Source organism: Panulirus ornatus, chromosome 64, assembly GCF_036320965.1.
Source record: "Panulirus ornatus isolate Po-2019 chromosome 64, ASM3632096v1, whole genome shotgun sequence".
NCBI classification, from domain to species: domain Eukaryota; kingdom Metazoa; phylum Arthropoda; class Malacostraca; order Decapoda; family Palinuridae; genus Panulirus; species Panulirus ornatus.
Genome location: NC_092287.1, coordinates 2,350,329 through 2,378,073, shown reverse-complemented (window position 1 = coordinate 2,378,073; position 27,745 = coordinate 2,350,329). Strand labels below are relative to the sequence as shown.

Sequence of the window (27,745 nt, the reverse complement as noted above, 5' to 3'; positions counted from 1 at the left end):
TCTTGATCATTTACAATGACAATAAGGTACCTACATCTTGATCATTTACAGTGACAGTAAGGTACCTACATTTTCATCATTTACAATGACATTTACAGACCTACTACACCTTGACAGTATATTTTCCAGTGTGTACAACACAGTGTGGACTCGCTCAGGCTTGTAGTAAGGTGTGATTACCAAGGTGTGAGTCGTCTTAAGTGTGACGTGTGACAGTTTTTGACCTGGTTTAATCAAGGCTGACTTCCGCTCAGTCCCACTGTACACATCATATTTGTCCTGTCAACAACCACAGTTTTTGTGTCTACTGCTCAGACTTTATTTCACTTTGGCAGAACTTGAGCTGAGAGGCTAGGTAGAACGAGTAAGTGGCATAGACTAAGGAGCAGAGAGATCTTATACGAAAACGTTATTGATAAAAAAAAGAAATATTGTGAATATCAAGGACCCCCCTCAAAAAGAGATCTGTCCAGCCTGTTGTTGGTATGGTAAAGAAACGCCACAGAAAACGGCAGGAGGTCTTCATAAAGGATGTGGGTTGCCCACTAACCCTGGAGGCCAACCAGAATATCCAGGATTAAAAATCATGTGCAGGGTAGATATCAGGGTCAGCAGATGACCTTGTTACACGCAGGGATGCATGATAGCAAGCTGAGGTTGAGGGGGCGAGGACCAGTGATAAGGTATATACGAACTGTAAGGTACACTCGAAATATAATTCTTTCCTCATTTTCTTCTCAGATTTTTTTTTTTTAAAGTCGTTTTCTCTGACCCCTCCCCGTTTTCTTCCCGTAGGTATCCCCAGCATCGCTTCAGGCAGGTGGTCACCTTCACTGGAGAGGTCAGCCGAGGTCGCTTTGGTCTCTCCGTCACTGGCCTGGGTGACATTGACATGGATGGCTTCGCAGGTGAGTGGCTACAGATCACATGTTATGTTATGTTATGTTATGTGGGATGGTTCCTTGGTGCGTCGTCGCTCGTGTTCACTGACTGTTTGACTCTGTCTGTCTGTCTTCGGCTCTTCAGTACACTTGGGAAAATCCTCCTCGACCTTCGCCATGCCTCAAGGGACATGCGTCTTATGAGCAAGGTTACGTACGTACATGCAGAGTGAAGTCCTTTCATGACTTGACTCGAAGAACAGGAAGTATGTGTCCTTGCAGAAAACGTAACAAGGGTGACCGCTGGTCTTTTGCATTCTTTCTTCTTGTTGTGACCTTTCCTTTGCGCCTGCTGTCTCTAGAGGAATTCTACCTGATTTGAGAGATAGGATATGACCTCATGGTCACTGATCTATTCACCTTTGTTGGCTCACTTTCCCTCCATGCCAGTCCACTGGGACATGGAGTAATCGATCCTTATTTTGTCTTCCTAACTGTTCAAGAACATCATCTTCTTGTGATGCAGTGTTCATCCTGGATGTTCTTCAATGACGGTGATGGTCGTGACGTGTTCACTAACAGGTGTTTTCCTTACATTAATTCCTCACAGAATCGTGGGACTGGCTGCTGCTTCCCATAGATTCCGTGTGGAGACGAGCCACATGAAGATGATTCAGTTATGATATTTCCTTCTTTACCTGTACAGTCAAATTATGTCATTTTTTTCTCCTTTTGACTTTTTCCTTCTTCCATTGATCTCTTCCCCTTTGTGACTTAGGTTTGTGTACACCAAAGGACTTCATATTTATCCCTGTTTCGTTTTTCTTTCGAACCCATTAAGTTACGGTTTACTTGTGCCATACGTTGGCTGCAGTGGAAGAAAAATTGATATATTCTGAGAACAATTCGTGTTTACCAGATCTGTGGCAAAGCTATCTATCCGTGTTGTGTGTAACGTCCAGAAAATGTCACTATGTAACTTGAAGTAAGAATACATGAAAAAAAAAAAAAAATTACCTCCAAATGACGATTTGGAATTACTGCATCAGAAGAACTTTACACATGTAATCATATACATGAATGACTGTATCATAATTATCTGACTCATGTTGGAAAAAAAAAAACTTCTTTGAGGACCTCCGTTTTCCATTTTCTTTGACAGACCTGGCAGTTGGAGCGCCGTACGGGGGAGAAGATGGGAATGGTGCTGTCTTCATCTACCACGGCTTCCTCATCACCAGCGGTGAACTGATAACTGACACAATGAAAACACCCTCACAGGTGAGACGGTTTTTTTGAAACCAGTGGTGTAATCGTAGATTCCTTAATGGTGTCGTGGTAGTTAGCTGCTGGTTCAGCCAGCCTCCCACCTCCCCCCCTTCCATTGATGCCAGACAGTGTATAACTCGTACAGTTATTCATCATTCATCTGGTCTGTAGGTAAATTGTTAACGACATCCACTGCGGTAAAGCCCCACGGCTCTTGACAACAGGCCAGCCCGCCTGAGGTATTGGTGACTTGCCTTCGTCCCCAGGGGCGACCCCAGTATCAGTAGACGTCCCCAGGGGCGACCCCAGTATCAGTAGACGTCCCCAGGGGCGACCCCAGTATCAGTAGACGTCCCCAGGGGCGACCCCAGTATCAGTAGACGTCCCCAGGGGCGACCCCAGTATCAGTAGACGTCCCCAGGGGCGACCCCAGTATCGGTAGACGTCCCCAGGGGCGACCCCAGTATCGGTAGACGTCCCCAGGGGCGACCCCAGTATCGGTAGACGTCCCCAGGGGCGACCCCAGTATCAGTAGACGTTAGCTATACTGACTGGCCTTATTTATAAGCCAGTCTGAGACTCTTACTCTTATCGGCATTTCTTTGTTGACTGCGGTATTTACTTCTTAAAGTTCAAGTCCAAAGAAGTGTGGAATTGTACTATGACAACTAGGGTGAGTGTTTAAGATGATTATTTTGTGACGAACAAACATGTACGGTGGTTGTAAACCGTCTAGTGAGACTTGTGATAACCCTCTCTCCTGAAGGTCATTTATGCCAGTGACGTGTCACGAGGACTCACCATCTCGACCTTCGGGTGGTCACTCTCGGGTGGGATGGACATGGACAACAACCTTTACCCTGACCTCCTGGTGGGGGCCTACCTCTCCAACGCCGCCGTTCTCTTAAAGTAAGAACCAAAAACATTGTCTCGTTGTCTCCTTTTTTTGGTGGTAGCTGTGATGGCACAGACAACTGAATGCTTTATATAGTGCTTATATGCAGTATAGTTTTACAGCTTAGACAATTAAGTGTCAGTATTTTATTCCTGAAACTTTTTTTTTTTAAGATAGTGACCCCACTGGAAATTACTAATGAAATTGAAGAGATGTTGATGCTTTTTAATACAGGATTATACAGATATCTTCAAGTACTCCTGGCTACATCACAAAATCCCAAACATCCGGAAACTTTCCACTATTATACCAATCCTAAAACCATCCGAGGAACCTAAACCTTCATCTGCTGCCCTACCACGTCTAGCCTCAGTATCCAAACCCAGTGGAAAATTATCCACCACAGAACCAAACAAAACATCTCACCTTCTCAGACCCAGCATGGCTTCTGAACGCTCACCCACCTCACCACACTACACACACACACACACACACACACACACACACACTGACCTCTCATAACACATTCTAGATTGATTCAACGAGCCATAGTTCCTCTCCTGCACAGTTCTAGTGGTAGCAGACATCAACAAAGCGCTTTTCGCGATCATCCAACACATCCTCGCTCAAAAACTTCTTGACCCCACACTCCAAAACAATGACCAAAAATTGTTGGCTTATATCATGGCCAGCCACCATGCCACTCACAGCAGCTTCATCCCTAATACCTTAAGCTCTACAATGGAATCCCCCAAAGAGCAGTTCTTTCTCCGACTTTCTTCCTTATCATGGTACGCAACTTCCCATTGCACCAAGCAAGCCTCAACATGAAGTCCTTTCATATGCAGACGATCTCGTAATCATGTCGCAGACCTTGGCACCACAGTAACAACGTCAGACTGCAGCACAACGAAATATACAAGTGGAACAATGACTTCCAAAGAACAGAGCATCTGTATCTCCACAGAAGCATTCAATCACTCAACCCCCAGACAGCTATGAATCCAGCACCCTCTCCAGTCACCTTAAATGGACATTTGTTCCCGCTAAACAAAACACCGACATTTCTAGGCATCACATACAAAACACGTACGCATGACTTTTACTCCTACTATCACTAACATTAACACAAAGGCAACACATAAATCATTTGCCCATAGAACATTAACCGGCATCAGATATGGACAAGGAAAAGAATCGCCCAACATTCGATGCAAGCAGTTCATCTGTTCCTCTTTAAACTATGCCTCACTGTCTTAGTATTCCACCCACTCATACGCAAATATGAAGACGCTGCCAACCTCACAAAATAGTGCACAGGACAATTACTGGCAGCGTAGCTAGCAGCCACATGTACATAACACCTTCACAATGAAACATTGATCTTCCCAAAACAGTCCCACTTCAACATGCTTGGCACTCAGTTCTCCCCTCCCTCCCAAACCACTTTGTAACTAATTACCAACTCCCATAAGTTGAAATAAAAGGCATACCCCTGCCTCACACTTCAGTAACCTCTACTCTCACATCCCTGCCACCCCAAGCAAATACAATACTGACAAAACACATACATACCAAACTGCTCTGACTACGGCTAGACACCCGGCCTCCCAACTTAGTCTTAAACTTAATCCCACAAGAAATATAGCCATCACAAACCACATTCTCCATACAAGCATGAATCACACTATCCTGTTTTGTGTTAGACATCACCCATCACTACCACACCTCCAAATGCCATTTTAACATATCCCATTCTCAAGCTGCCGTATACAATGCACCGAAAGCAAAGTCTTTAAATCCTGAAGACCTTTTCATGGTTGTCCCGGCTGCTTCACATGCCCTGGTTCCAGTGGCGTATCTAGGGTAGGGCAGGTGCCCTGGGCGCCACTTGAAGTGGGGTGCCACTCAACAGGTTTGTGTTTTGACACATGCTGACACATTTTTAACGGTTTGGTTTTGTGAGATAAAAAAGAAACTCGCCTACTTTTGAGCTATAGTAATATTTTGCTACTATCAGTTGCATTGCCGCTTTTACGTTACAATTTGGATCAAATAAGATTTTAAGAGTTTGTGTAAATTTAAGTTTGGCCTAACTTCAACATTATGATTACACTGTATATATTTTTATATACATCCACTGTATGTACATTTTCAATCAAGCCAGGGGCGCAATTTCAGTGTCATAAGCGCTATTTCCCCTAGATACACCCCTGCCTGGTTCATTCCATGGACAGTATGTCAACCCCGTTACACCACTTTGTTCCATTTCACCCTATCGTTCGCATGAATTTCACTGTCTTACACGTTCAGGCCTCGATCACCCTAAATCTTTTTCACCTTGTCTTGCCATCTCCAATTTGATGTCCCCATCTGCTGGTCCCCTCCACTTCTGACACATGCATCTCCCATGTCAACCTCTCCTAACTTATTCTCTCTTGTTAATGTTATTATTACCATTATTTTTATTATCAGTAGTAGTAGTAGTAGTATTATTATATACACTTGCTGACAATGTGTACACATCAGTTGCACAGAAATGTTCTTGAATGCTATTTTTTTTTTTTTCCATAAAACTAACAGATAAATCATTTTCACAGGTCTCGACCCATCGTGAACTTATTCAATCACACCCTAGCCTTTCTGACGGAGAATAAGACCATTACGATAGGGAGTGGGAATAACTTTGAAACCAGTTGTCAGACGCAAAGTGGAAGATCTATCCCGTGTGTTGATTTAGAATTCTGTGTCAGCTATGGAGGACTTGGTATCCCTGTAGATATTGGTAAGTCTTGTGATAATGGTATATTATCATTATTGTTATACTTTGTCGCTGTCTCCCAGTTGCATAACAATAAAAAACAATAAATGATTTACATGATAATTGGAAGACATGTTAGCCCTGCTAATAGATATGTGATATCATAATAATTATTATTATACTTTGTCGCTGTCTCCCAGTTGCATAACAATAAAAAACAATAAATGATTTACATGATAATTGGAAGACATGTTAGCCCTGCTAATAGATATGTGATATCATAATGATGATTGTTACATAATAAAGTTTTGCTCTTTGCTTAAATTCAAGTATTGTGTAAATGCTTTCTTTGATTTACTTTAGTTTAGTCTCAGTCTACATACATTTTGAGAACTTACATACAAGAAGTTTGAATTCTCATTGTAAATTGAACACATTGCTGCATTAGCCTTTATTTGAGAAATCTCAGACACTTACCTGAATACTTAGTTTTGATATTTTTATTTTCAAACTCATGTTTGGAAGAACTTCATTGATTATTTCCGGACAAACTTAAATATGATTGACTGTAATTAATGAGAAAGTTCCCTTATCTTATGAAACTAGCTATGGATCACATTGTAAACAATGAAATGTTTAACAAGTCTTGTCTAAAAATTTCATGTTTATTTTACTGTAATCTCTGAAAAATCCTGATTGTTTAAGAATATGCTAATGTCCTTATATCACAGAACTTGATGTGGAATATATGCTGGACCCTGGGGTGAGTGAGCCTCGTCTTTTCTTCATGAGCACTAATCTGCGAGATAAGAAGGAAAGGTTCCAAATAGAGAAAGAAATTCCATTCTGCAAGACACATCAGGTGTATGTTCGGGTAAGGCACACTGTATATACTTAACAAAAAAAGTAATGTTCCCTTAAAAGCAGTAAAAGAAAAAGATAGCAAAGCAAGGCAGTCTTCCCACCTTCACTCCTTCTATCAACACACTAGACGGAAGGAGGAAGGAAAAATATCTTACAGTATTTGTATGCCTGAAGGATATTTTTATAGGAAAGCTAGGAAGTAGAATGAAGTCAGAAGGTAAGATGATGTGAATATGCTGATCATTTTCTCAGGTGATACTGCTGGATATTTGGTGCTGACTCTACCCTAGGAATGATGATTTTAGGTGTGGAAACTGGTAAGCCCTCCAAAAGATGATATTGCCAGGTGTGGGAAAGGTCTGAGTTTTTCCCTCCCTCATACATTTAGAATTGTGTTGGAAGGAACTTAGCCCTCCAGTATGTCAGGATTTAGGATATGCTAAGGCTTACAATTTCACTGGGTGGAGGATGGTATCATATCTTCAGTATTGTTAAGTGTGTGGATGTACTAGATCTTCCCTAGGATCATGAAGACTTCTTTTAGGGAGATAATGAGCTTTTATCACAGCCTGTGTTGGGCCCATATACTTGTATACACATTTATATACATAAACGCCCATACTCACACATATACATACATATCAACGTATAAATATATATACATACACATAACAGACATACACATATATACACATGTACATATTCATACTTGCTGGCTTTCATCCATTTCTGTTGCTACCCTGCCACAAAGGAAATAGTGCCAGGGAAATAGACAAAAAGACCACAGTGGTTCACACTCATTCTCTAGCTGTCATGTGTAATGCACCAAAACCATAGTTCCTTATTCACATCCAGGCCCCATAGACCTTTCCATTGTTCACCCCAGACATTTCACATGCCCTTGTTCAGCCCATTGACAGGTTGTTGACCCTAATATACCACATCGTTCCAATTCACTCTATTCCTTGCTTGCCTCTCACCCTCCTGTATGTTCAGGATCCCTCAAAATTTTTTCACTCCATTTTTCCACCCCAATTTGGTATCCCACTTCTTGTTCCCTCCACCCCTGACACATATATTTGTCAATCTTTCCTTACTCATTCTTTCCATATGTCCAAGCCATTTCAGCACGCTATCTTCTGCTCTCTCAACCACACGATTTATTTCCACACATTTCTCTTACTCTTTCATTACTTAGTATACTTGATCGCTGTTTCTCACATCAGCAAGGTAGCGCCAGGAAACAAATGAAGAATTGCCCATTTTCTCATATATACACATATATACTTAAACACCCATAGAAAGAATACTTCCCACGTATTCCCTGCTTGTCGTACAAGGTGACAAACAGAGGTGGGATCAGGAGGCTGGAAATCCTCCCCTCATGTTTTTACTTTTCCAAAAGAAGGAACAGAGGAGGGCCAAGTGAGGATTTTTCCCTGTTAAGGTTCTGTCACCTGTTCTTGACAATACCTCACTAATGCAGGAAATATGTAAAAAAAGAGAATTATATATTATTATTATTATTATTATTATTATTATTATTATTATTATTATTTTGCTTTGTCACTGTCTCCCGCGTTTGCGAGTTAGCGCAAGGAAACAGACGAAATAAATGGCCCAACCCACCCCCATACACATGTATATACATACACGTCTCCACCCGCAAATATACATACCCATACATCTCAATGTACACACATATATATACGCACACAGACATATACATATATACACATGCACACAATTCACACTGTCTGCCTTTATTCATTCCCATCGCCACCTCACCACACATGGAATAACATCCCCCTCCCCCCTCATGTGTGCAAGGTAGCTCTTGGAAAAGACAACAAAGGCCCCATTCGTTCGCACTCAGTCTCCAGCTGTCATGTAATAATGCTCCGAAACCACAGCTCCCTTTCCACATCTAGGCCCCACAGAACTTTCCATGGTTTACCCCAGACGCTTCACATTCCCTGATTCAATCCATTGACAGCACATCGACCCCGGTATACCACATCGATCCAATTCACTCTATTCCTTGCCCGCCTTTCACCCTCCTGCATGTTCAGGCCCCGATCACTCAAAATCTTTTTCACTCCATCTTTCCACCTCCAATTTGGTTTCCCACTTCTCCTCGTTCCCTCCACCTCCGACACATATATCCTCTTGGTCAATCTTTCCTCACTCATTCTCTCCATGTGGCCAAACCATTTCAAAACACCCTCCTCTGCTCTCTCAACCACGCTCTTTTTATTTCCACACATCTCTCTTACCCTTACATTACTTACTCGATCAAACCACCTCACACCACACATTGTCCTCAAACATCTCATTTCCAGCACATCCACCCTCCTGCACACAACTCTATCCATAGCCCATGCCTCGCAACCATACAACATTGTTGGAACCACTATTCCTTCAAACATACCCATTTTTGCACTCCGAGATAATGTTCTCGACTTCCACACATTCTTCAAGGCTCCCAGAATTTTCGCCTCCTCCCCCACCCTATGATTCACTTCCGCTTCCATGGTTCCATCCGCTGCCAGATCCACTCCCAGATATCTAAAACACTTTACTTCCTCCAGTTTTTCTCCATTCAGACTTACTTCCCAATTGACTTGACCCTCAACCCTACTGTACCTAATAACCTTGCTCTTATTCACATTTACTCTCAACTTTCTTCTTTCACACACTTTACCAAACTCAGTCACCAGCTTCTGTAGTTTCTCACACGAATCAGCCACCAGCGCTGTATCATCAGTGAACAACAACTGACTCACTTCCCAAGCTCTCTCATCCCCAACAGACTGCATACTTGCCCCTCTTTCCAAAACTCTTGCATTCACCTCCCTAACAACCCCATCCATAAACAAATTAAACAGCCATGGAGACATCACACACCCTTGCCGCAAACCTACATTCACTGAGAACCAATCACTTTCCTCTCTTCCTACATGCACACATGCCTTACATCCTCGATAAAAACTTTTCACTACTTCTAACAACTTGCCTCCCACACCATATATTCTTAGTACCTTCCACAGAGCATCTCTATCTACTCTATCATATGCCTTCTCCAGATCCATAAATGCTACATACGAATCCAATTGCTTTTCTAAGTATTTCTCACATACATTCTGATGCTCTGTACATGCCTTCACCCTCTCAATCAATACCCTCCCATAAAATTTACCAGGAATACTCAACAAACTTTTACCTCTGTAATTTGAGCACTCACTGTTATCCCCTTTGCCTTTATACAGTGGCACAATGCACGCATTCCGCCAATCCTCACGCACCTCACCATGAACCATACATACATTGAATAACCTTACCAACCAGTCAACAATACAGTCACCCCCTTTTTTGATAAATTCCACTGCAATACCATCCAAACCTGCTGCCTTGCCGGCTTTCATCTTCCGCAAAGCTTTTACTACCTCTTCTCTGTTTACCAAATCATTTTCCCTAACCCTCTCACTTTGCACACCACCTTGACCAAAACACCCTGTATCTGCCACTCTATCATCAAACACATTCAACAAACCTTCAATATATAGCTATTATGAGGAACTGAAGCCCTAATCAAGGCCACCTCGTTAACACAATATGCATATAGATATTCTCTAGCCTAAGCTACTTACCCATTTCAATGACTAATCCCTAGGGTATGGACAAGAACAGCTTGGTTGACTGTGGACTGACTGCCGCAACCAGGATTCGAACTTATGCCTTCTAACTCAATACAGCCCGTGAATGCATCATGTCAGGAACTCTAACTGCTACACCACAGAAGTTGTTTAGCTGCCACAAACATTCAATACCTGCACAACAAAACAGAGAACACTTTCAGTATAATCCTATGTGAACCTGCTCAGTACCCAGTTCTTTGCAGCAGTTCTAGATCCCCCCATCCAAGCAACTTCATAACTAACTGTCAACCCACAAGCAAAATTAAGTTTATCCTTGCCTCACTTCAGCAACCTGTACTGGTATGTTCCCTCCCCATCTCTCAGTAAAAACAACATTGACAAAACATGCACAGTACTATCTCATCAAAACTAAACAAGTTCTGAACTCATGCCCTCCCAGCACAATCTTAAACTCCACTCCACCGGACACACATACATCTTAATTCACTCTCCCTTGACATGCACAAGTTACACTTCCTCATCTTTCTTCTGGAAATATCCTATTCCTTCGACTTCACAACACAAATCCCTTCATGCCCAAGTTGCTCCATTTACACCTATGACAGCAAATGCTCACACATCAAGTATCCGACACTCACCCCACAAGGACAAACTCACATCACCACACTTCATGTAAGACAATGTACACTATGATATTTTATTGCAATTCTCTTAATGTTTTCTCCTGCAGCCAACAATTAGAGATAAACTTACCCCTCTAAGTGCAGAGGCCAAGATTGATCTAGTAGAGCCCTCATACCGCCGGCTTCCTCGCTCCCTCACACCCATTCTGAACCAGAGGCAAGAACTCAGCATATCAGACTCCATTAGCATTAAGAAGAACTGTGGTGATGATGATGTATGCATTCCTGATCTCATCCTCTCCTTCACTGCGTAAGAGTCTGCCATTTTATCTTTCTAATAGCTTTGTGTCATATGTTCACAGGCCTTTTTAATATGTGTATATCTTTGTCACAAGTCTGTTTAATTCATCTTTGTTTTTTAAATTTACATGACTTTATGATATTGTTTATTGATTTATATCCTTGGAACTTCACTCCTTATGTAAGGTATCTCAGCTAAAGTATCCTTATTGTACTAATCCCTCATTCATCTGGTCTTCATTTCACCATATTTCTAATTCATCCAAATGTTCAGTATGAACCATGTTATTTGAATACTTTTATCTTAAAGACTGATTTCCATCATATCTATTTATGGAAGATTTTCTTTCAACTAAATGGTAAAGTTAAATGTATTTTTCATTCAACATACACAGACAACTAACAAAAGAAAGTTTTAAGGCTTTTGCTTATCATCTGCAACCAACTATGAATAGCCAGTAGAAAGGTTAATCTTGGATGTCTACAGTCATAAGCAAAGATGACTTAGGCATTTCAAGTTTAATAGATATGTCAGGAAACCGATAAACTTGTATATCATTCCTCACTGATATATCATGCCTAGCATTCAGCTCCCCATATGCATCCTTACAGATTTTGTCGTAATACATCTACTTTAAGCTGTTTTCCACCCTCTGCTTCTCGTAGAGATGCAGGATTGACAAACTTACACTGATATACAATGTGGACTCAGCCAGCATAACAAACTTACTACAACAGAAAAGCAGAGATGATTTCAAAAATCCTTTGACAAAGTGTGTATTATCCTATTTGCTAAATTTAAGGGACTGAAATCCAACACTCCCAAGTCCACATTATGAGGTGCATTGTGAGATTGACAGTATGAAAAGGATGAGTGAACCCCTTGTAAGTGACCAAAGCTGTGGATTTAGAAAGGAAAGAGGGTACATAGACCAAATGGGGCAGTGCATTAAAGAGTTTTAATGAAAAGAAGTTATATGCAGCATTTATTGGTTTCAGAAAGGAATATGATAAAGTTAGGAGGAAAGCACTTTAGGTAGCTTTGATTCTTTGTGGTGTTCACTGAAAACTTTTGAATGCTGTTAGTAGCTTTAATCAAGGAATCAGTCCTAGTGTAAGTGGTTATGTGCATGATTAGTATGAAGTAAGTATGAGTTGAGAATTAGTTAGGATAAGTACATATTACTGCTGAACCATGGTGGAATCATATGGAAGTTACCACAGTTATTTTATGTAGTTAATACATTTTTTTTCTGAATCAAGAGGAGTTGGATTGAAGCATCTATAGGTCACTTTAATGATAAGTGAAGGAGGTGGATGTTGAAATCACATAAATGTGAAAACAAGTTTATAGTGATACCATTCATTGTAAACAAAGCAACCCTTTTACTGATGTGCATGTTTCTATACATTAAAGATACATATTCCTGTGATGGTTATCTATTGGTAACTTAGCTTTGAGAATGATTCAGTGGGCAAATTAGAAATGAACTTGACATATGATACCTGTACATGCCTTTAGTAAGTAAAAAACCATTGGTCCCTTCAGGGTTTTTTTTTTTTTTACTTTGTCGCTGTCTCCCACGTTAGCTAGGTAGTGCAAGGAAACAGATGAAAGAATGGCCCAACCCACCCACATACACATGTATATACATACACGTCCACACACGCAAATATACATACCTATACATCTCATCGTATACATATATATACACACACAGACATATACATATATACACATGTACATAATTCATACTGTCTGCCTTTGTTCATTCCCATCGCCACCCCGCCACATATGAAATAACAACCCCCTCCACCCGCTTGTGCACGAGGTAGCACTAGGAAAAGACAACATTTGTTCACACTCAGTCTCTAGCTGTCATGTATAATGCACCGAAACCACAGCTCCCTTTCCACATCCAGGCCCCACAGAACTTTCCATGGTTTACCCCAGATGCTTCACATGTCCTGGTTCAATCCATTGACAGCACGTCGACTCCTGTATACCACATTGTTCCAATTCACTCTATTCCTTGCACGCATGTTCAGGCCCCGATCATTCAAATTTTTTTCACTCCATCTTTCCACCTCCAGTTTGGTCTCCCACTTCTCGTTCCCTCCACGTCTGACACATATATCCTCGTTGTCAATCTTTCCTCACTTATTCTCTCCATGTGACCAAACCATTTCAAAACACCCTCTTCTGCTCTCTTAACCACACACTTTTTATTACCACACATCTCTTACCCTATTATTACTTACTCGATCAAACCACCTCACACCACATATTGTCCTCAAACATCTCATTTCCAGCACATCCACCCCCCTCCACACAACTCTATCTATAGCCCACACGTCGCAACCATATAACATTGTTGGAATCACTATTCCTTCAAACATACCCATTTTTGCTTTCCGAAATAATGTTCTCAACTTCCATACATTCTTCAACGCTCCCAGAGCTTTTGCCACCCTCCCCCACCCTATGATTCACTTCCGCTTCCATGGTTCCATCCGCTACCAAATCCACTCCCAGATATCTAAAACACTTTACTTCCTCCAGTTTTCTCCAAACTTACTTCCCAATTGACTTGTCCCTCAACCCTACTGTACCTAATAACCTTGCTCTTATTCACTTTTACTCTCAACTTTCTTCTTTCACACACTTTACCAAACTCAGTCACCAGCTTCTGCAGTTTCTCACATGAATCAGCCACCAGCGCTGTATCATCAGCGGACAACAACTGACTCACTTCCCAAGCTCTCTCATCCACAACAGACTGCATACTTGCCCCTCTTTCCAAAACTCTTGCATTCCTCTCCCTAACAAACCCCATCCATAAACAAATTAAACAACCATGGAGACATCACACACCCCTGCCGCAAACCAACATTCACTGAGAACCAATCACTTTCCTCTCTTCCTACACTTACCATGCCTTACATCCTCGATAAAAACTTTTCACTGCTTCTAACAACTTGCCTACCACACCATATATTCTTAATACCTTCCACAGAGCATCTCTATCAACTCTATCATATGCCTTCTCCAGTTCCATAAATGCTACAAACAAATCCATTTGCTTTTCTCAGTATTTCTCACATACATTCTTCAAAGCAAACACCTGATCCACACTTCCTCTACTACTTCTGAAACCACACTGCTCTTCCCCAATCTGATGCTCTGTACATGCCTTCACCCTCTCAATCAATACCCTCCCATATTATTTCCCAGGAATACTCAACAAACTTATACCTCTGGAATTATACCTTCAGATGTAGGTATAAGAATTAAGAACACAGAGTACATAGTTAGGACTTGACTGAAAATTGTAAGTCATGAACAGATAAGACTGAAGCAATTGAAAATTTGACTCTTCAAACTGTTTATGATTTATCTGAAAATTGAATTCTGGAGGTTTTAATGGAAGAGGGTCTCTGCATTTTGATCTAGTTCATCTGTTCATCTCTTTTAGACTATGTGGACAGTTTTGCTTATGCATTTAGCTAAATGATTATAAGTTTCATAGTTAACATGATATTCTAAAAGGTAAAACATGCTGAATTACTTTACAGAACTAATAGTTAGCCTTAATACACCCTCAGGCCAGACACTTTCATCTTCCGCAAGACAGAGCATCTTGAGGTGGATGTGAGAGTGATCAATGATGCAGAGGATGCATTTGAGGCTAAGGTATACCTATATATCCCACCTGGCCTCCTTTACAATAAGTTTGTGGCCAAAGACAATACTTCAGCAACCTGCTCTCCCCGGACCACTAACTCTGGTACTACCCTCATTTGTGATGTTGGCAATCCTCTACCGATGCATACAGGTGTAAGTTGGACTTCTGTGTGTATTGATAGACACATATAAAGGATTTGATTAAACTTGAGTCTTTGCTTGCAGGGAATCACATCTACTGAATTTATGCTATTCATTAACTAAAAGTTTGGACTATGCTTTTACCATCTAATAGAATGATATTGAGTACTTTTTAGGGGATGATTATTAATTTGTAGTTAAAGTTGCTTTTCTAGCAAAGGAAGTTCGAATGTAGATGAAATATTTTAAGCTGAATTAGAACCTTGATATCATGAGTAGGATGTGGAGTTAACTTTTATCTTTCTGGTCATGATATTATTGTAAAGATGGAGTAATATGATGATTAATTCACATAAAGACGAGTATTAAATGGGCATTAGAAAAGTGATCTTGCTGATATATCAGAAATGCTGATGTTCATATAACATGAATTATCAAGTGTATGCTCTCACATGCATTTCTCCTTCCTTTACAGGTGCACTTCACTGTATTATTCCAGCAGCAATCAGGATCACTGGATGAGCCACGTTTTGAGTTTTTAGTGATAGCCAACAGTACCAACGATGAGGATCCCAGGTCCCAGGGAGACAATATTGCTGTTAAAATTGTGGATGTTGATGTTGACACAAATCTCACTCTTTACGGGTAAGTTTTCAACATACGTTACTTGTGACATAAATTTGTCATGATATGGAACAAATTTGGTATGAACTGGTCCTCATTTTGGCTGTTTTTGACCCAGCCTACTCATGAGATGGACTCCCAGTATTGACTGCTTTTGACACTCTTTTGAAGAAGTCTGCTTTTGATATAGAGTGCTCTTGACGTGAAGTTGTTTTGGCTTGGGATGGTACTTGCACAGTCTTCTCTTGACATGAGTTTCTCATAACATGAACTGTTTCTAACAATGAATGCATCTGACATGGGTAACTCCTTATGTATGTTTCCCTTGACAAAAACCTTGAATGGGCTATTCCTGACACAGGCTGCTTATGATTTGGCCTGCTTTAAATAATTCAGTACATCCTAAAAAATTCCAAAGAAGGAAAAATCTTTCTTTCTTGTAGGAATCCATACATTACACTGACATCCTTAATCCATTCCTCTTTACATAAGATAGAACAGGTACATCGGGTTTCATGAAGAAATATTGAAAAATTTAAGAAAATGGTACAAAATAGGTAGATGAAACTGGTTTCTGGCTATAAATCTTTGCTTAAAAACTCAGTCCAGATATTTTTTCATATGATGACACCAGAGTCACCTAGGACTTCCACTGTATTTATCATTTCTGGTAATTTTTGTGAAGTTAAAACATGAGTGAGATGTGCTTATACTTTCCCTGTCTTTCATTTTGCACACTAAATTGATTTATTGGTGAGATTTATATCTTGATTCCCTCTTTCATGTTTAAACACTACCTGTCTCTGTTTACAGAATCTGAAATCATGTTTGGTGGTATTTTTTACTCACAGATTCAGTGACCATTTCCAGTATCTACCTTTAACTGTGTTGCCATGAATTATCATGAATCTATAATCTAGCATATGATCTCTATGTTGACAGGGTTCCTTTATCTCTTTTAGTATGCTGTTCAGGGAATTATTGAAATACTTTCACTCCATTATTAGATTTTATCGAAGTGAATCAGTTGTCATTTGCTGGTGATACAGCAATGGTGGCAGATTTCAGTGTGAAACTACTGAAGTTGGTGACTGAGTGTGGAAGAGTGTGTGAAAGGAGGAAGATGGGAGTAAATACAAATAAAAGCAAGGTTATCAGGTGTAGCAGAGTTGAGGGATAGGTTAGTTGGGATGAGTTTGAGTGGAAAAGATTGGAGGAAGTGAAGTGTTTTATATACCTTGTAGTGGACATGGCAGCGAGTCATAATGGGATGGATGAGGGGCAAAGGTTTTAGGAGCGATGAAAAATGTGTGGAAAGAGATTATTATCTGGAAGGGCAAAAATGGGTATGTTTGAAGATATAGTAGTTCCAACATTATTATATGGATGTGAGGGATGGGCTGTACATGAGACTGTGGAGGAGGGTGGATGTGTTGAAAGTGAAATGTATGAGGACTATATTTGGTGTGAGGTGCTTTAATTGAATAAGTAAAGAAAGGGTAAGAGGAAGGTGTGCCAATGAAAAAATTGTAATTGATAGAGCTGGAGAAGGTATGCTGAAATGGTTTGGATATGTGGAGAGAATGAGTGTGGAAAGGTTGACAAAGACAAAATATGTATCAGAAGTGGAGGAAGCAAGGAGAACAGGAAGACCAAATCGGAGATGGAAGGATTGAGTGAGAAAGATTTTGATCGATTGGGCGCCTGAACATTCAGGCATGGGAAAGGCTTGCACAAGATAGAGTGAATTGGAACAATGTGTATATGGGGGTCGACTTATTATCAGTGGCCTGAACCAGGGCATGTGAATCTTCCAGGGTAAACCATGGTAAACTAAGGCAAGAGAAACAATTTTGTACAGAAAAAAAGTCTTAACTCTTCTTACATCCCTTTGAAAAAACAGCTTTGCTTGTTCATTTATTTTCCTCATTCTTCTAATGGATACCTGAAGAATCTTACTATTCACTTGTTATCCAAAGCCATTTGACAGTTTTCTGTCTGTTACACCAAAATGATATTGTACCCAGCATTTACGAATTCTCACTCTTATCTCATGTAATCCATTTCGTTATACAGTGTATAAGAAACACTACTTTTTTTTGCAGATCATCAACGCCTGAGAATGTTGAGTACAATTTGACACTCCATCGATTGGAGGGCTTCACCTATGAGGAACACCTGGGTCCAGAAGTCTTGCACAAGTATGGTTTCTCTAACAATGGGCCCTCAGATATTGTAGAGGCAGAGATCATCATCTTATGGCCTACTTTAACACTCAATGGTATGTCAGAATTCAGAAGCAATTAATGATTTGACATAAAGTATATTTGCTTTTGGCACTGGAAGACTAATCTGATTTGACATAATAGTAAGTTTAACTGAGTCAGGTTTATTGATTAGATGTATTGACTAACACCATTATGTTCACTAACAGATCTTTCCTCTTCCTTCTCTTATTTCTCTAAGCTTAAACCTAAGTCCATAAGGCCAGGTCTTGCCTGGAAAAAGCAAGAAAACAAAAAAGAACAGATGACAAAAAGAAACTGAAAACAAATGGTAAAAATCATAGGGAAAGATGCTTGTATGATGTATGAAAGTGATATTAAGTTTATTGTGGTAGCTTCAGACTCAAAGGAAGACATGGAGGGTATAAGATGATTCAGGGCATCTCTTCAACACTCATAATTCAGGATAGTGTAACTGATTGACATTCTCTTTCTTGCCAGACAACTATCTGCTGTACCTTTTGGAGCAGCCACATGTCACAGGTGCTGTCCAGTGTTCTCACATTCCTGATGTGAACCCACTCAACCTTAAGGTAAGTGCACAGTGAATGGTAAAGTCTGTAACTATGTGCAGAAATTCATGCGGTGTTCATGCTTATGATGTGACATGAATTGAATAGCAAAGAAATATCACTTAATGTAAGAACATAAGGAGCCAAGTGAGAATTTTTCCTTAATGGCTGAGTTCCTGGTACTGCATTACTAAGGCATGACAATGTTGGTAGGTATGATTAAAAAAAGTAATCGAAAATTTTGCATTTCAGAATTATTAATGGGTAAATAGTTTGGTTATTTTGTGGATGGAAGGGTAGTTCTTTGTGTGTACAAGTAAATACTCACAGTATTTGTAATTACCCCATTATACAGTTTAGGGAGGAAGCTCCTCACTCATGGGGCCTTTTCTCATGAACTATCAATACCATCAGAGGTCTTCTTGTACTTTTTAGGACTACCAGTCATCAACAACCTTGATTATTTAAAAGTACATCTTTATATTCTTTCTTACAAAACTTTTTTTTGATGAGACCGCTGTATGATCAACTAACAATGAAAGTCTCGCCAAAGGTGACTTATTTCATGATGTAACCTTGATCAGTCGGAGTCTGGTAGTACCTGTGGTTTTTATGTATATAATCTACCTCAGTGACAATTGTTGTAGTGTGGTTCTCTGGAAACAGAGTGGGTCCCTAAGTCACCTTCCTAAGAGAATTCCTGTAATTGCCTCCCTGTAAGATGATAGTCATATCTTGGCCACTTTGTCCCATCTTCATTGTTTGCATTTGGTAAGGTTGACTTTCATTAGCCATATATGTAACCACTCCTAAACCTATGTAAACCTATTTGCAGATTGTAACCTTTCTGAAGACTTCTTATTTCTTTGATGAATTTAAACATCACCTGCAGACATATTCATATGCAATTCAAGTCCTTCTCACAAATAATTTACATAGATCTGAAATAGCTAGAGTTTAATAACAGTGTCTCATCCAAGTATCTCCCATGAATAGATTCCTGCTGGATAGTGTTCATGTTAAGGCTCTCTTTCGCTGTGTCCCATTCTCATCATGCTACATTTGCTAAGGGTTGAATACGTCAACCATGTATTATATCAACTATTTAATTTGTCTAGGTCCCCTCATAAGCTTATACAATCCTCCTCACTTTTTATTTCACCTCATGCCCTTGTCATTATCTGCTAGCATGATCCAGTTCCAATGGCAATCATTTACATGGATTAAGAAGAGCAATGGTTCCAGAACACACCCCAGTAAAATGCCACTGGTGACAACCCATTTTGAGAAGGTCCCCCTTGACATATATCCTTTGTTCCCTTTCACAAAGATAATCGTTTATGAAGTAAAGGAGTCTTTCCCTTATTCCTACCTTGATGTGTGCGTGTGTGTACCTCTTTGTCCTTTTAATCTAGTATAGTTATATACAGTGTCCACAAAAAGCTTTGTCAACATCTCCATATGTTTTCAAAGGCAATGTCATACTTACATTTTTACTTTCTCATCTCCACTTTGGTCTTAATGACCATCTGCAGGCATCTGGGTGTGGAACTCACAAGATTCCTGAAGTATTCTAGGTCCATGTTTTAGTTCCTGCATGATTTGAGGCACTGACGAGGTGTTACAGGAAGCAGCTGCCTGATCCTTAGTTCTGAGTGCCCATTGCACCTAGAAATCTGAAAGTGTACCCAAATTTTCTTGCTTCCATGCAAGAATTCAGGCTTTCTCCTCCTCTAAGAGGTAAAAGCCAATTTTGAAGTACAGATGAAGACATACAGCACCCAGAAGCAAAATTCCCAAAATGAGGTGTCAGCCTAGAAGAGTAAAGAGAGAACATCATTCCATAAAGATAGCCTGTGACTCACTGAGGTGGCTTGCTAGTCCTCACACTGTTAGAAATACTAATCTCAGGACCAGATTTACAATGATTTCACCCTGAAATTGTTATATGCTTTTGCTTGTAATATATCTATGCTGTTTATCACATTTGAAAATATATGGGCGCCCAACAAGGCTTTTTGTGGACACTTTTTTGTAATTATCTGTTTGTATGATATGTAATGAGAGTTTTATATTGTTAGGGCTTCGCCTGAAACTGTCTTTACTATTATATAACATTTTAAATTTATGTAAATTGTCTACATTTGCAGTTTCATCACCTAGCTTGTTTCATTATTCCACCACCCTTATTGTGGAAGTATTTATTCGTATAATTTCTGAGTTATAGTTTGCCTTGGATCTTTCTATGACCTCTTTTTGATTCTTCTTTTATGATTTGTCTCTGTACCTGAAAGTTTTGTTTGCCATTGAATGTATTTTTAGGAAAAACAACTTTTGCTATGTTGTTATCTCAGCATGTTCCCACCACATTTTATCCAGCTGAATGAGCAAGGGATGAACACAGAGCTCCTGAAGCTTCAGAACCAGGAAGAGTTGCACAAGGTGGTAATAGATGAGAACTACTCTAATGGATCCACATCTGGAGGTGCTGGTGATAGAGTAGTTGTTGCTGGAGGAGCTACCAATGGGTCATCCTATTATGAAGAGTCTACAGAAACGACCTATTACTCCAGTGGTGGCAACTACTCTTATTCTTCTTCATCTTCATCTTCTTATTCTTCATCCTCTTCTTCCTCTTCCTCATCCTCTTCCAGCAGCAGAAGCTACAGTCATTCTTCAGGAGAAAATGAACTTCTTGGGAGACAAAGGAGACAAGCAAATGAATCATCAGAGTGGGAGTCTGAGGTGAGCTTACAGTGTTTCTTTATTGTTCGCCACGGTCATCTTTCTCCCCAAATGGTAGAGTGTATCAGCATAACATAGGCACATGCCAGGCATAATAGCTTTGTGTATCTGCATAACATAGGCACATGCAAGGCAGGGTCGTCTTTCACCACAAATAGCACAGTGTATCAGTATAAAATAGGAACATACAAGGCACATTTAAGAATATTCATGGCCAATTTACAAAGTGTATGCTTACTGACTAACCCAACTTTAAAACAGCATCTTACCATGATGATGGAGATGGTGCCTTGAATAGCAGTTTAGTTATTTAGTTATTATATATAAAGACACAAAAATTTGCTCTTAAGCAAATTCTTGCGCAATGTTTTTGTACTGAAGAAGTAAATAAAACATCTTTCAGTAGAATATTCTCTCTTTTAGAATTATGTTCATGTAATGAATAAATAAAGGTCACTCATAACTCTCTAGCTATTTAGTATAAGCATCTATGAAAAATATTGAATAAAACCATTATTTGAAGAAGGCTCAGAATTATGATTTGTACCTGTATACTCCAGATTACCAACTGTGGACCAACAAAGTGTACGAGAATTCGTTGTGTTGCTGGTCCTTTAATGGAAGACGACATTCATTACATCTATATTCGCTCCAGACTTGTGTTGGCAACACTCAGTGAGGTAGGAAGAAGATGTTTTATATTTCCAATTTTTTTTCGTTTTTTATTCCTCTACAGGGTGTTTTGCTTGAAAGTAACCCCTCAGCCCTCTTTTTTTTTAAGGACAAAGCTTATGCTACACACCCACAGTCCTTGAAAGACCAAGGAGGTCACGTCCCTAATGCTGTTCTGGGCATATCCTTCGGTATTTGTTGAAAAGTTATGGGTAACTTTGCCAAACATCCAGATATATAATGAAAGAGGAGTCTGAAAAAAGCTTTCTGTTTGAGGTGGATATATTGAGCTCTAAAAAAGCTTTCTGTGTTTATGTGCTTGTTTCAGTCATAGTAGATACCTAACAGGTGCTAAACACATCTTCAAATACTACTCTAGTTTTTCCATACCTGATTTGACAGAATAGGTTTGTGTACTTGTTTTAATGAAGTAATTAGAATGGGAGCATTCTATTCATGCAAATGGTTACTCTCTTAGTGAAAAGTAATTTTAGGTGAAGTGGTATCATTATCAGAGGATGAAAAGAAGTACTGTCTCATTGAAGACCTTTCACTCCAGAGGAGTTTCTTGTTTCCCCAGTTACTGATTGTAGTGCAGCCTTGGAGCTGCAAGACCCAGTGAATAGGAGTCCTTTACTTACATGATTAAAAAAAGGAATCCTTTACTTACATGATTAAAAAAAGAATTAAATTGGGTGCTTCAGAACACAACTTTTATGACATCTTAATGTGCCTTAATGATGCATTGGTAAGTATTTATTTACTATACTTGATCGCCATTTCCTGCGTCAACAAGGTAGCACCAGAAAACAGACGAAGAACGACCCATCCACTCATATGCACACACGCACACACACACATATTTTTTTTTTTTTTTTTTTTTTTTTTGGCGCTGTCTCCCGCATTTGCGAGGTAGCGCAAGGAAACAGACGAAAGAAATGGCCCAACCCACCCCCATACACATGTATATACATACGTCCACACACGCAAATATACATACCTACACAGCTTTCTTTTAAACTATCCGCCATTTCCCGCATTAGCGAGGTAGCGTTAAGAACAGAGGACTGGGCCTTTGTGGAATATCCTCACCTGGCCCCCCCTCTGTTCCTTCTTTTGGAAAATTAAAAAAAAGAAAAAAAGACAAGAGGGGAGGATTTCCAGCCTCCCGCTCCCTCCCCTTTTAGTCGCCTTCTACGACATGCAGGGAATACGTGGGAAGTATTCTTCATCCCCTATCCCCAGGGTAAGAGAGATGTGTGGAAATAGAAAGAGCGTGGTTGAGAGAGCAGAAGAGGGTGTTTTGAAATGGTTTGGTCACATGGAGAGAATGAGTGAGGAAAGATTGACCAAGAGGATATATGTGTCGGAGGTGGAGGGAACGAGGAGAAGAGGGAGACCAAATTGGAGGTGGAAAGATGGAGTGAAAAGGATTTTGTGTGATCGGGGCCTGAACATGCAGGAGGGTGAAAGGAGGGCAAAGAATAGAGTGAATTGGAGCGATGTGGTATACCGGGGTTGACGTGCTGTCAGTGGATTGAATCAAGGCATGTGTATGGGGGTGGGTTGGGCCATTTCTTTCGTCTGTTTCCTTGCGCTACCTCGCAAACACGGGAGACAGCGACAATGCAAAAAATATATATATATATATATATATATATATATATATATATATATATATATATTTTCTTTCAAACTATTTGCCATTTTCCGTGTTAGTGAGGTAGCGTTAAGAACAGAGGACTGGGCCTTTGAGGGAATATCCTCACCTGGCCCCCTTCTCTGTTCCTTCTTTTGGAAAATTAAAAAAAAGAACGAGAGGAGAGGATTTCCAGCCCCCCGCTCCCTCCCCTTTTAGTCGCCTTCTACGTCACGCAGTGAATACGTGGGAAGTATTCTTTCTTCCTTATCCCCAGGGATTATATATATATATATATATATATATATATATATATACACACACACATATCCCTGGGGATAGGGGAGAAAGAATACTTCCCACGCATTCCCTGTGTGTCGTAGAAGGTGTGACTAAAAGGGAAGGGAGCGGGGGGGCTGGAAATCCTCCCTTCTCTCTTTTTTTTTTTTTTTTTTTTTTTTTTTTTTTTTTTTTTTTTCAGAAGAAGGAACAGAGAAGGGGCCAGGTGAGGATATTTCCTCAAAGGCCCAGTCCTCTGTTCTTAATGCTACCTCGCTAACACAGGAAATGGCGAATAGTATGAATATATATACATAAATGTCCATATAAATGTACATATACATACACATACATATACATATCGACAGACACACATATACATATTGACATATATATACACAGACCCATACATATATACACATGTACATATTCATACTTGCCTGCCTTCAATCCATTCCCTGCACAACCCCACCCCACAGGAAACAGCAACACTACCCCCTGCTTCAGCAAGGTAGCACCATGAAAATAGACAAAAAGGCCACATTCATTCACACTCATTCTCTAGCTGTCATGTGTTATGCACTAAAACCACAGCTCCCTATCCATATCCAGACCCCACAGACTTTTCCATGGTTTACCCCAGATGTTTAACATAACCTGGTTCAGTCCATTGGCAGCATGTCGACCCCAGTATACCACATCGTTCCAATTCACTCTACTCCTAGCACTCATCTCGCCCTCCTGCATGTTCAGGCCCAGATAGCTCAAAATCTTTTTCACTACATCCTTCCACCTCCAATTTAGTCTCCCGCTTCTCCTTGTTCCCTCTACCTCTGACACATATATCTTCTTTGTCAACCTTTCCTCACAAATTCTCTCCACATGTCCAAACCATTTCAACACACCCTCTTCTGCTCTCTCAACCACACTCTTTTTATCACCACACATCTCTCTTACTCTTTCATTACTTGCTCGATCAAACCACCTCACACCATATATTGTCCTCAAGCACATCATTTCCAGCACATCCTCCCTCCTCGGATTAAAAAAATTTGGTGAGATATTATGATTTAGTTAAGATTACTCATTTCATTTTGAAATGAAGCTGAGTCATGCATCTGTATGTTAATTTCTTTCCACCAACTTAATAAATTGGTTTAGATGTTGATAGAATTTAGTGAGATTATTTATTTCATCAGTCCTCTGCCCAAGTTTGAAAATAAGAAAAGGACTGTAGGGCAGGGTTTTTGTGTGCAAAAACACATGTAGCCATGTCATTAAAGTGTAAGTAGAGTTATAAGAATTATGCCTTTTGAGGTGAAGTTTTGAATGCAGATGAGAGCTATTAGTACTTAGTTTCAGAAGACCCTGCAGCCTGGTCACACAGATTAGTTGACAATGCATCTTGATCTTTTTTCAGGACCCATTGGTACGTCATCTGGTATAGTATGCGTTTTTATCACCATAATAGTGCCATGATAACCATTCTGTTATTAATTGCTATATGATGATCAGCCAGCTGGAGCCCTTATCCTTTTCTAATTTGTTTATTGAAATGACCACTGAATGTTGATAAAGAATCTGAGAATCTTTTTAATTGCTAAACTGCTGATATGATAATCTATGACTGATATTTTTAATCATCTAGGAGATTGTTATGTAATAACTGTTATTCCTTGACTTGAGATCTCCTGAGATGGGTATTATGGCCCCAGTTAATACCAGGTACTGCTGGCTCGTATCACTAATATTTAGAACATCACCCATGAGAGCTTTCCTCTGTGGTCATCAGCTAAGCCAAGAACCAAATGTTTACTCAGAACTTTGTTGGTACAAATGATCTTAAAACTGTAATATCTGCCTTTGATTACCTGGTGTTTTGCTAATATCATTAGCAGTTTTCTCAAAGGCAAGAGCAAATTACTTTTTTTAATTCATTGAGGGGCTTATGGCTGATAGTTCCATGATATTGCATATCAATTTAGATAAATTATATGATAATAACTGTGATATTAACCACAGCAATAGTTTGAGATTATACTCGTAAAGCTTTGGTTCCTTTAAGATAGCTGTTGCAATCAATGGAAGCTCCAGGATAGTACAACAGAAATATTTTGTTTCATACTAACATCTTTTTGTTTTTGATAATGGAATTTTATAGCAGATCATTTGTGATCATGTTTAACATTATGGTAATTTTCAGGACGTTTTCATTCAGTGTAGTGAATATTGTCAGCTAGAAGGAAAAATGTAAACAGCTGTTTACATGTCTTATGTGTTGGGTAGATTAGATAATTTACATTTCTCTCTTTCTTTCTGGAGTTTACTCTTTTGGTTTTGTAGTCTGTAGCAAGGGTAATGACATTACTTAGTTACCCCTTTAATAAAATTTTGGGACCTACTTGATTTGCGGATGAATTAAAGAGGAACATATGCATGTTTTGTTTTATTGTCTAGTCAAAATGTTATTATAGTGATAGATACAGTGGAATTCTCAGAATTCTTTTGTTTGCAAATGGTTGCATGTTTTAGTGCACTCTTAAATTGTTAACATGACAGTGAACATTCCTGGAGACCTTCTGATAGTATTTAGCATAAAGTAATGGTATGTTATTCTTCATGAACTGTATGACTCCCATATTATTCAAGAAGGTGGTATCACCTTGACTTCTTTCATATATGATGATTATTTGATGGCTAATAAGCTGTTATTTCCACCTTTACCAAATTTAGCAGCTGTAGAAATTCTTAGTTTAGTCACTTTGCTGGGATCTGATTCACTAACATAAGTCCATTTACTTTCCTTTACCTTACGGATGCATCAACGGTGTTTGCCGATTATCATCTGTCCTTATTTACTCAACTGAACACGACCACATTCATCTACTGTGATGCCTCTCCTTGAATCTCATTGCCTTAATGAGGGGCCCCACCAATAGTACCCCTATGAAGATGTGAGCATCTCTAGCAGGATGGTGGCCAGGGTCACATCTCTTCAACATGGTGTCAGTCCTGAAAATCTTTCTGTGAGTAACTTTTTGGTTTATATCTGGGAGTGGACTTAGCAGCGGATGGAACCATGGAAGCGGAAGTGAATCACAGGGTGGGGGAGGGAACAAAGGTTTTGGAAGTGTTGAGGAATGTGTGGAAGGGGAGTACTTAATCCTGGAGAGCAAAAATGGTTATGCCTGAAGGAATAGTGGCTCCAACAATGTTAAATGGTTGTGAGGCATGGGCTAATAGATAGCGTTGTGCGGAGGAGGGAGGATGTGTTGGAAATGAAATGTTTGAGGACAATATGTGGTGTGATTGATATGGGTAACACTGAAAGTGGATGGAAAGAGATGGGTGATTATTGGTGCCTATGCATCTGGTCCTGAGAAGAAAGATCATGAGAGTCAAGTGTTTTGGGAGCAGCTGAGTGTGTGTGTTAGCAGTTTTGATGCACGAGAGTGGGTTATAGTGATGGGTGATTTGAATGCAAAGATGAGTAATGTGGCAATTGAAGATATAATTGGTGTACATGGGGTGTTCAGTGTTGTAAATGGAAATGGTGAATAGCTTGTAGATTTGTGTGCTGAAAAATGACCAGTGATTGGGAATACCTGGTTTAAAAGAGAGATATACATAAGTATACATATGTAAGTTGGAGAGATGGCCAGAGAGCATTATTGGATTACATGTTAATTGATAGGTGAATGAAAGAGAGACTTTTGGATGTTAATGTGCTGAGAGATGGCAACTGGAGGGATGGCTGATCATTATTTTTTGGAGGCGAAGGTGAAGTGTTGTAGAGGTTTTCAGAAAAGGGAGAATGTTGGGGGTGAAGAGAGTGGTGAGAGTAAGTGAGCTTGGGAAGGAGACTTGTGTGAGGAAGTACCAAGAGAGATTGAGTGCAGAATGGCAAAAGG

General features: G+C 39.8%; 1 protein-coding gene across 6 annotated transcripts in view; it reads left to right on the top strand.

The window, feature by feature from the left end:
• The window catches only part of LOC139746257 (integrin alpha-PS2-like), a 243,685-nt gene that overhangs the window by 206,478 nt on the left and 9,462 nt on the right, over window positions 1-27,745 (top strand). For 5 of the 6 annotated variants that reach the window (XR_011712120.1, XM_071657283.1, XM_071657282.1 and 2 more), the window contains 13 exons: window positions 806-908; window positions 2,044-2,162; window positions 2,917-3,059; window positions 5,646-5,830; window positions 6,538-6,680; window positions 11,060-11,262; window positions 14,859-15,090; window positions 15,554-15,723; window positions 17,808-17,983; window positions 18,429-18,520; window positions 20,879-21,244; window positions 21,805-21,924; window positions 26,774-26,860. Coding sequence is in view for 5 of the 6 variants with exons in the window: in XM_071657283.1 (XP_071513384.1) it covers window positions 806-908; window positions 2,044-2,162; window positions 2,917-3,059; window positions 5,646-5,830; window positions 6,538-6,680; window positions 11,060-11,262; window positions 14,859-15,090; window positions 15,554-15,723; window positions 17,808-17,983; window positions 18,429-18,520; window positions 20,879-21,244; window positions 21,805-21,924; window positions 26,774-26,860 (2,139 nt within the window). In the remaining variant the exon portion in view is untranslated. The other variant, XM_071657285.1, reaches the window with a different exon arrangement.